Source organism: Chiloscyllium plagiosum, chromosome 27, assembly GCF_004010195.1.
Source record: "Chiloscyllium plagiosum isolate BGI_BamShark_2017 chromosome 27, ASM401019v2, whole genome shotgun sequence".
In the NCBI taxonomy this organism is placed as follows: Eukaryota; Metazoa; Chordata; class Chondrichthyes; order Orectolobiformes; family Hemiscylliidae; genus Chiloscyllium; species Chiloscyllium plagiosum.
Genome location: NC_057736.1, coordinates 42,983,607 through 42,993,890, shown reverse-complemented (window position 1 = coordinate 42,993,890; position 10,284 = coordinate 42,983,607). Strand labels below are relative to the sequence as shown.

At 40.7% G+C, this 10,284-nt stretch overlaps 1 protein-coding gene across 2 annotated transcripts in view; it reads right to left on the bottom strand.

The window, feature by feature from the left end:
* The window catches only part of LOC122563751 (protein tyrosine phosphatase type IVA 2-like), a 128,159-nt gene that overhangs the window by 6,119 nt on the left and 111,756 nt on the right, over positions 1-10,284 (bottom strand). For both annotated transcript variants that reach the window (XM_043717940.1, XM_043717939.1), the window contains exon 4: positions 2,342-2,472. In XM_043717940.1, the coding sequence (XP_043573875.1) occupies positions 2,342-2,472 (131 nt within the window). The remainder of the gene's footprint in view (positions 1-2,341; positions 2,473-10,284) is intronic.

Sequence of the window (10,284 nt, the reverse complement as noted above, 5' to 3'; positions counted from 1 at the left end):
CCACTCACCTATTGTACTCTATGCTACTTTCTCCCCACCCCCACCCTCCTCTAGCTTATCTCTCCACGCTTCAGGCTCTGCCTTTATTCCTGATAAGGGCTTTTGCCCAAAACGTCGATTTTGCTGCTCGTCGGATGCTGCCTGAATTGCTGTGCTCTTCCAGCACCACTGATCCAGAATCTGGATTCCAGCATCTGCAGTCATTGTTTTTACCTCAATGTTTGAGCAAGTCAACTGATGCACAAATATATGGGCCCCTCTTTTTCTGGTGCTGTCTTTGATACCAGTGACAGGATTGTCTCTTCTGTGTACAGTGGGTTGGAACAATCTCAAAAACGATAGCAAAATCCTTGCCAAAACTCTAGACAAATGCTGGCAGGAGACAGTTACTGGATTCTAGAAGCAGGGTGAGCAAATGTGTAAATGGTTGGTGGGGAGGGAAGGGGATGGAGGAGCAAGCAAGCGAGGGGGAAGAGAATAGAATACAGTGAGCTGCTGCAAACTGGGTTTCAATGATGTGAAATAAATGTCTTTTCATGTTGTTGCAAGGCAAGTTTGGATTTGAAAGAAACAAACAGCTGGTGGTAAATTTTGGCTAAATGGTTGCCTGGCTAATATATTAAAAATCTAATTACCTTTGTTTTATTTCTAAAAATTGAGGTTTTATTAATTTATTGATGTATCACTGGCCATACTGTACCATTATCAACTTTTCTACAGTAATTAAAGAGCTGCCTCCTTGAACAGCTGCCATAGTTGCAATATAAGGGCACTCACAGTACTGTTCGGGAGGTAGCACTAGGATTCGAACCCAGTGACAATTGAGGAATGATAGCCATGTAGTCCTAAGGCAACTTAGTGGGACTTTTTCAGATAGTAGTGTAGGAAATAAAGTTTGCAGACTGAGAAGGTACCAAAGGTGACTTGCAAAATTCCTACCTTGTAATATCGCAATATTCTTTCCTTCAAAATCCCATCCAGTTCACATCAACATTTCCCTCCTTTTAGTTAACTTAGGCACTCTTCTATGCCTTCAATTGGGGACAGTTAAATGTATTCAAGACTGCAAGTGTCAAATTAGTAAGCAAACCAAGGGTTCTTGGCAAAATGCGAGCAAGGTTGAGGGTAATCCGATCATCCACAAATTCACATAACAGCAGAGCATACTCAATGGGTTGAATGGCCTACTTCTACTCCTAAATCTTATGACCATATGGCATTTTACTACTGATCCACCAACCTTACCTCCATCTGACTAACCCACGGTTAAAGGTGGTACTCTTCCTCCCCATTATACTCAGACTCTCCAAGTTCTCTCCTGTGCTGACACTATACCCCAATTTCCTATTGCAAAACAATTTTTTTACTCTCCCTGATTATAATCTATTCTCCTACTGTCACTCATTTTTCTCCCTCTTTTACTGCTTTTCTCTCCCTTTTCCAATTATTTTGTAGAAATAAAATACTTAAAATGAAACATTGTAGAAGAAAAGCTAAAATTTCTCAAGACAAGAATGATGTCCTGGTTTTCCAATTCAATATTCAGATTTACACTTTAGATTTCCACGTACTTCTGTTTCTTCACTCGGATAAAAGTAATAAATTGACTTTTACTTATCATTCAAAGTGCAGTGGCCCTCATGGCTATTCTCAATTTGTCAACTTATTTGGCTTGTGTCAGCTTGTTGGAAGTAGTGGTTAGATCTTACCCATTTGCTAGGTTGGCATGCATGCTCACCAGGCATAAATTACAAATGGTTTGCATTAAATGGGACAGTCACAGATGATCCCCTAACAACCTCAATTTCATGAAACGTGGAAACTGCCAAAAGCCAAATAAACGAACGTAATATTAAACAGATGTGAAAAATACATGGATGATGTAGCCAACTTCCAGATGGTAGTCAAGATTAGAGTGGTGCTAGAAAAGCACAGCAGGTCAGGCAGCATCCAAGGAGCAGGAAAATCAACGTTTAGGCCAAAAGCCCTTCATCCAGATAGTAGTCTATAGTCAAATAACAAGTAATAAAGGAGAGAAAAGAATTTGCCAGGAACCTCTTTTACCGATTTTCTAAATTATCAAAGAAAATAGCCACATCTTTTTTTGATAACAATTAAAAGAATACCTGACAACTTCAACTTTAAAGGGAAAGAAAATTCAACAAGCTGTCAACTTGGCAATGCCAAGTCTACTACCCTGGCAATACCAAAAAGGCTGGCATGTTACCAGCTGATTCTGTTGTGTTTATCTTTTTAATGATCGTCTGTAAGGTGTATTGGATGTTGTTATATTTAAGACTATGAAAATTTGAATTATTATTGTAACCAATTTTTTCCTTACCGCCCCAATCCTGCCACACAGTGAACAGCAATACAACATCCAGGTTCGTCATGGAATCTCTCTCTCAACAGGTTCAACCAGTCATCCACAATTTGAGTAGGAGGTGGGGCTCCATCATCAAATGGCCAGTCCTAAATGAAACACAAATGAAAGACATTAATAGTAAAACTAATACATCACAATAAATGTGGCAAAATTGCTCATGCCAAAACATTTTGTTGCTCTATAGAACACAAGAAATTAGAGATCATTCTACGTTTGAGACAAACACTGCTTCTAACAATTAACCATAAGGCAGACAAAATATCCTCAACAATTGACAATCACCTAGATGTATCAATCAGAAGCAGCATGCACAGTTGGATGCATCTTCAAATGAATGACCCATAAATCTTGAATGGCAGCAGGAGAAACTGCCATTCTGTCAGACATTTAATACTACCGTATTATCAAAGAATAACCTAAAGTGTGGAAACATGGCCCACTGGCCCAACAAGTCCACACCAACCCTCCGAAAAGTTACCCACCCAGACCCATTCCCTACCGTATTACTCTACATTTACCCTGAACCTACACATCCCTGAACACTATAGGGCAATTTAGCACGGCCAATTCACCTAACCTGCACATCTTTGGATTGTGGGAGGAAACTGGAGCACCTGGACTAAACACACGCAAACACGGGCAGAACATTCAAACTCCACACAGTCGCCAGAGACTGGAATCAAACCTGGGTCCCTGATGCTATGAGGCAGCAGTGTTAACCACTTAGCTGCCCTACTGTTCAAACGGTCAGCCTAAATTAATTTGCAAAGGTATTTTCTTCGTTCTTTGAGGTGCCACCATGAAGATGAATAGTCTACATGGAGAAAAAACATGTTCTTCACAATCCCACTATTTATGCATTGAATGAAGGGTTATTCAATAAGGCAACATTTTAGTGATGTATGTGAAATTCACACACAAGTCAAAGAGGAGCCCTCATTCATGTCATTAAATTATTTTGGATAAAAACAATTTTGAAAGTCTTGAGGCACATTTATATCGCAACAAGCTGCTCCCCCTCCACCAAAATCTTATGGTAGTATCTGGCAAAGCGTCACCAAGTCATCATACAGTTGAAGCACCCTATTAACGGAACTTTTCGAATATAATTGACATTACTAATGTCATATGGGGAAAGAAAGAGAGCTTCTTTGCTTGACCAGATCAGCCTCATGAGCCCATTTTAGGTCAATCCTCAGCCTATCAAATATACAAGAATTCAGTAAAGGCACAATCGTCAACTTGTTAAACAAACAGGAACTCCACACTATTACAAAAAAAAGCATCAACTTTAAGGTAAAAAGACAACAGGCAATTTAAGACAACAGATACCCATGGTTCAACTTAAACAGGACTATAAACACACCTGGCAAATCACTCCCTAACCATTCACTGATTCATGTGTATTAAATTTTGCTCTTAAAAATGAACATGAAAATAAGATTTCAAAAGATTTTAATAAAACCAAATGATATGTCAAGTAATTGTTTTCTTTCAAGTGTCCTTTTTCTTTCTCTCTTTTTTGCTTGAATGCCTTTTATAATTTTTTAATTACTCTGGCTCAACAGTTAATATCCTCACTTTGTGCCCTTGCGTGTTTCAGAATCTCTACAGTGTGGAAACAGGCCATTTGGCCCAACAAGTCCATACCGACCCTTCAAAGAGGAACCCACCCAGACTCATTCCCTACCCTATTACTCCACATGTCCCCTCACCTTTGCATCTAACCTACACATCCAAGTACACTACGGGCAGTTTAGCATGGCCAATTCACCTAACCTGCATGTTTGGATTGTGGGAGGAAACCAGAGCACCCAGAGTAAACTCTCACAGACACATGGAGAATGTGCAAACTCCACAATGATAGTCACCTAAGGCTGGATTCGAACCCAGGTCCCTGGCGCTGAGAGGCAGCAGTGCTAACCACTGAGCCACTATGCCACCTCTACTGTTTGATGTTCCTGATTAAATTCTGTTCCGAACCATTCTACAATTCTGTTATTCAACACTTCTCAGTTCAAGAAAGCCATTTTTACATTAGTAGAGGTGCAGTTTGCTCAGATTCTTTTTATAAAGAGTGCAACCACGTTATAGTTTTCAATGAATTGAACCTAAATCTAACACCAGATTCAATTTAGCATCCAGACATGAATGACTAATGTTTCAGCACATTATTAGGAGCTGAAGAATCAGTGCTATTCAGAATTTTCACGAATTCCTATCCAGGAAAATGGGTAAACAACAAGAGCACAATCTGCACAAAGGTGACTGTTAAGGCCACTGGCTTATCTACATGTGAAACTTAAAATGCGGAATGTTTAGCACAACAATTTGCTACAGTTCAATACTTTGTGGAATGATGTATGGTTAATGTTGGCCATTGTCATTTGATGAAGGGACAGTGTTCTGAAAGCTTGTGATTTCAAATAAACCTAGTGGACTATACCCTGGTGTCATGTGACTTTACATTGTCCAATCCAGTCCAACACCGGCACCTCTAAATTAATGTCAAAGGCAAGCTGCAGAATATTGGCAATTTTAAAAACACAATCATTCTTTATTGGTTGTGACCTATTTCAGTAAATCAGTATTTATTGCCCACCTCTAGTCACGCTCAGGGTAGTGCGAGCATCCTTCTGGAGGAGTTGCATTCCAAAGTAGTTACACTCCAGAACTGTTAGGGAGGGTAACTTTTCAGACAGGGAAAGTGGACAGGGCATATGGGACAATTTAATAACCACCTCATCGTTTCCACACCTTTATTTTTTTTTATGGCCTCTGTTCAGTGCAAGTAGTAGAATGCCAAAGATGCAGTCACCCACCATTTTTTCCTTTATGGAAGCAATTATCTCAGCTGAAGATTTAAAAGATTTTTCTTACAGAATCTTAAGACAGCACGAAGAGCCTAGCTGATGCAGTAAAGAAAATATGAAGGAAATAAGGAACACAAAAGGTACAACACTCAAAAATCTCAAATTGTGAAAACATTTTAATGTTAGGCATACATTTTCTGTAAAAAACACATGGGATGGTTTCACAGAAAATTTCAGAGGAATAAAATTTAGGATTAAACTGGTCATGCTCAAGTAGAAAAACAATGAAATCAACTTGATCGGACTTCAAAGGGCATACAGCATGACCACCGAGACCAGATGTAGCAAGGGACAGAAATGCAACATGGGTCATATGCTCAAAAGTTATTATCACATACGATAGATTTTCAGTAAGAAGTGACATTAAGTCTGTGCTAGGTTTGTGCGCATTCAGAAACATCTCTGCTTCCATAATAGTTTAAATAAATTGATTAAAATCTCCTATTAGTTTTTGTCAATGCAAATCTAAGAGCATTCAATATGTCATGTAAAAAAGAACTGACAGAGTTGCCATGAGCAGAGGTCCACGTATCATTTACATGTACGCCAAGTGAAACTGATCAAATTCAACTACTCTTGAATTCAGGTACAAAGACTGCTCTGTGGCATCTGACCAGGAAATAGAACACTGTTGCTATTTAAATTGGTGGCACAGAGCCAAGAGGCCCTCAGCTTCAGTTTACCAGTTACACAGCAGTATGCAGGTATAAATTATATCCTAGTGTTAAGACTAACATGGACATATTGGAATAGTAGCAATAATTAAGGGGGTAAGGAAGTTGTTTTATAAGACCACAAATAAGATTAAGGGTGAAAATGTACAGATTTTTCCAGAGGTGCAAGAATACAACATTTAAATCTTGTCCAGAACTGGAGTAACCGTCAACCTATGCACTTTTTTCCTCTTTTCATAGCACCTTACCACCCAGTGACAGTGAAGGAAGAGTAATATATTTCCTTGTCAAGATGGCGAGTGGTTGGACGAGACCTGCAGGTGGTGTTCCCATGTATCTGCTGTCTTTTATCTTCTACATGGTAGTGGTTGTTGATTTGAAGGTGCTGTCGAGGGAGTCTGTTGAATTTCTACAATGCATCTTGCACACTGCTGCTAGTGGAGGTCTACAGTGGATGCTCATGGATGTGGCACCAAACAAGCAGGTCACTTTATTCTGGATGGTGTCAAGGTTCTTCAGTGTCATTGGAACTGCACCCATCCAGGAAATTGGACAGTAAGAAATAAAATGAAGGAGGGTGCTCTTACAACCTTTCCCCAAATCAGGTCATCCACCCGTCATTAATTAACCCACTAAATAGCCATTCCACACAAGTACTCTCCTAACTCTATGGTTCCATTCTTACATGAATACCTCACCGTTTGACAGCTGTTTTCCATCCTGTCTGCTACTCATTTCACAGAATCACAGAAGTCTTATAGTACAGGATACCATTTGGCCCACTGTGTCTGCATCAGTTCTTCAAATGAGTATCATTACCTAGTGCCAATCTCTTGCTTCATCTCCATACTGTTACACATTATTTCTATGCAAATAATTGTCCAATGTCCTCTGCAATGCCTGATATTGAGCCTGCCTCCATTACAAAATGGGATGCTCATCTCCCAAGGCACAAGGCTGCTCATTATTGGAAAATCAGCTCAGTAGTCATCATGTTTCCAGTTTTGTAATCCATGCAGGCTGCCATTCTCAGCTGGTTCTTGGCTTGCTAATGCCCCTAATCAAATTATGTTTGAAAGTACTTACGAATACATTTGAAAGCACCCAAGTGTTTCAAATAGTGTTTCAAAGAATCAGTAAGCCAATAAGCTTTGTGTGAATGTTTTGTTTCTGGGATTTTGGAGTAACATGGGAGTTCGGTGCAGGGTGGAAGTGGTACTTCTGATTTTTTTTTGGTTCATAGTTTGTAAGGTCCTTTTAACAGAATAAATTGAAGCCCAGGATCAGGGTCCAGCAGAAACAAAGAGTGACATCAGAGGAAAACCATCTGTTCATTGGTTAGTAATAGCTGCTAATTTGATTACCAGCTGCTTTCAGGTTAAAGGTAAAAAGGAGAAAATTTTACAGATATAAAAATAAAAACCAGAAGGAAACTTTATAAAAAAAAATTAAAAGTTGGGTTATGTAATAGAAGTGCAGGACTAAACATTGCTGGACCTGCATCCAAAACAGAAATCGCTCAAGAAACTTAGTATCTGAGGGAGGGATTACAAACTCTGTCACTCCCAGTTACATGGACTATACATCCTCGCACCTGCCTCCTGTAAAGACTCTATTCCATGTTTCTAATTTCTCCATTCCAACAATACCAGCTTCCACAAATGTCCACTTTTTTCTTCCATCAAGAATTCCTCACTACTGTGGTTGACTGAGGCTTCAGGTGTGTCTGACTCATATCCTGCTTTTCAATCCTCACCCCTTCTCTTTCCACCCATAATACCAATAGGATTCTCCTGGTCCTCATTCACCACTCAAGCATTCATATCCAAAAGATAATAAGGCACTATTTGAATCAGCTCTAGCAGAATGCCACCACCAGACATGTTCCCCTTCTCTCCCTCGTCAGCCATCCACAGGAGGCGTTGCCTCTGGAACACTTTGGGCTACTCCTCCTCCACTCACAATAAACCTCCACAGCACCTTCCCATGCAATCACAGAAACGGTAATACCTGCCTGTTTATCTTCTTCCTTCTCACTATCCAAAGCCCTGAGTTAACAAGTGATTTATCCGCACTTCACTCAATCTAGTCTACTGTATTCACTGTCCACAATGTAGTCTCTTTTACACTGGGGAGATGAAATGTCGACTGGACGACCACTAAGTAAAACACCCACAAAAATGACCCTGAGCTTCCAGTTGCCTGCCATTTCAATACACCGTTACGTTTCCTAGCCAACAGCTGTGTCGGGCTTGCTGCAGTGCTCCAAAGCTCAGCACAAGCTAGGAGAACAGTATCTTATTTTCCACCTGGGTCGCTGCAAACTTCAGGAATTAATAATAGAGTTCAATAATTTTGGGGCCTGAGCATCATCTTCCATGTTCTTTACCCACACCCAGGCTGTGTCATCAGATGGGCTGCCACCACAACCAGCCCACTGTCAGCTATTAATGGTCCCCATTAGCAGCTGTTGATTCTAAGCAAAGCATTACCCATTCCTTTGTTGCACAACTACTATTCTGTCTACCTCTTGGCTCCACCTCTACCTACTGTTAAAACCTATAACTAGCTACAGCTCTGAAGGAGGATCACTGGACCCAAAACGTTAACTCCAGCATTTTCTTTTTTTGTTTCAGACTTGCAGTTTTTTTTTTGTTGTATTTGCATGACATGGGAGCTGGTGGACCCCACTGGGGTTCTTAGTGACCACACCTACAGTGTTCGTTGCTTGAGGAAATCTGGTTCAGAGTTGATGAGCTGTAGTCCGAGCTGTGATACATCAGGGAGGGAAAGAGTTAATTGGACGCTTTGTTTCAGAGGAAGACACACCCCTTAAATTAATTATCTCAAATTCAGTCAGTGGTCAGGGACAGGCGGGTGAGACTATGAGTGAGTCAGGAAGAGAGATCCTGGAAGTAGTGCTGTCGTAATCTAAACTCTTGTCCTTGTCCAACATGTTCAAGATTCTTGCTTCCTGTGTGGTTGCAGGAAGACCAAGTATGAGAATTGAAAATCCAAGGCTACCCTGTTTCAAAATGATAAGGAAGAAGGAAAAGAAGATGGCCTAGCTTTGCAGTAAAGGACTACATCAGAGCTGTAATGAGAAATGATCTCAGTGCTGGAGATCAAAACATAGAATAGGTCTGGGTAGAAATAGCAAGGAAAAGAAGCCCTTGGTGGGAATAATCTACAAGTCCCGATTTGTGGTCCTGCAGTGGGGCACAGTGCTCCTTGGATGCTGCCTGACCTGCTGTCATCTTTCAGCACCACACTCTCGACTCTGAACTCCAGCATCTGCAGTTGTTACTTTCTACTGGAAATATTGGGGAATTGCAAGAAAGATACAACAGTAATCATTGATTTTAATGCATATTAAAATCACCAAATTAATCAAATTGGCAATGGTAGCCTCAAGTGCGAATTCATTGAATGTATTAGATTGTTTCTTGAATCAATGTATTGTGGAACCAACCATGGTCCAGGCTATTCTGGGTTTTGTACTGGGTAATGAGGTGGGATTAGTAAATCATCTTATAGTAAAGGATCCTCAAGGGAAGAGTAATCATAGCATGCCAGAATTTCAAATTCAGCTGGAGGGCAAGAAACTGGAGTCTCTCACTAGCATTCTGGAGTTAAACAAATATAATTACGTAGGTACAAGGACAGATTTGGTCCTAGTGGACCAAAAAGTAGGACAGTTGATCAGCAGTGGCAGATGTTTGAGGTGATACTCAATTGCTCACAGCTAAAATATATTCCAGAAAGAAAAAGAAAAAGATCCATGGCTAAACAAGGACGCTAAAGATAATATAAAAGACAAAAACTAAGGCATACCATATTGCAAAAGAGAGTGGCAGGTTGGAAAATTGGGAAACATTTAAAGAGCAATAAAAAATTACTTAAAAAGTCAAAGAGAGTAAAGGTAAATTATAAAAAGAAACTAGTGCAGAATATAAAAACAGACAGAAGTTTCTTTACACATATAAAAGGGAAGCTGAAAATGTGTTGCTAGAAAACGCAGCAAGTCAGGCAGCATCCCATCCACCGCCTCCAACCTCATAGTCCCACAACCCTGCACCGCCCGTTTCTACCTCCTGCCCAAAATCCACAAACCTGACTGCCCCGGCCGACCCATTGTCTCAGCCTGCTCCTACCCCACTGAACTCATCTCTGCATACCTCGACACTGTCCTGTCCCCCTTAGTCCAAGAACTCCCCACCTACGTTCGTGACACCACCCACGCCCTCCACCTCCTCCAGGATTTCCGCTTCCCCGGTCCCCAACGCCTCATCTTCACCATGGACATCCAGCCCCTGTACACCTCCATCCCCCACCACGAAGGACTCAAAGC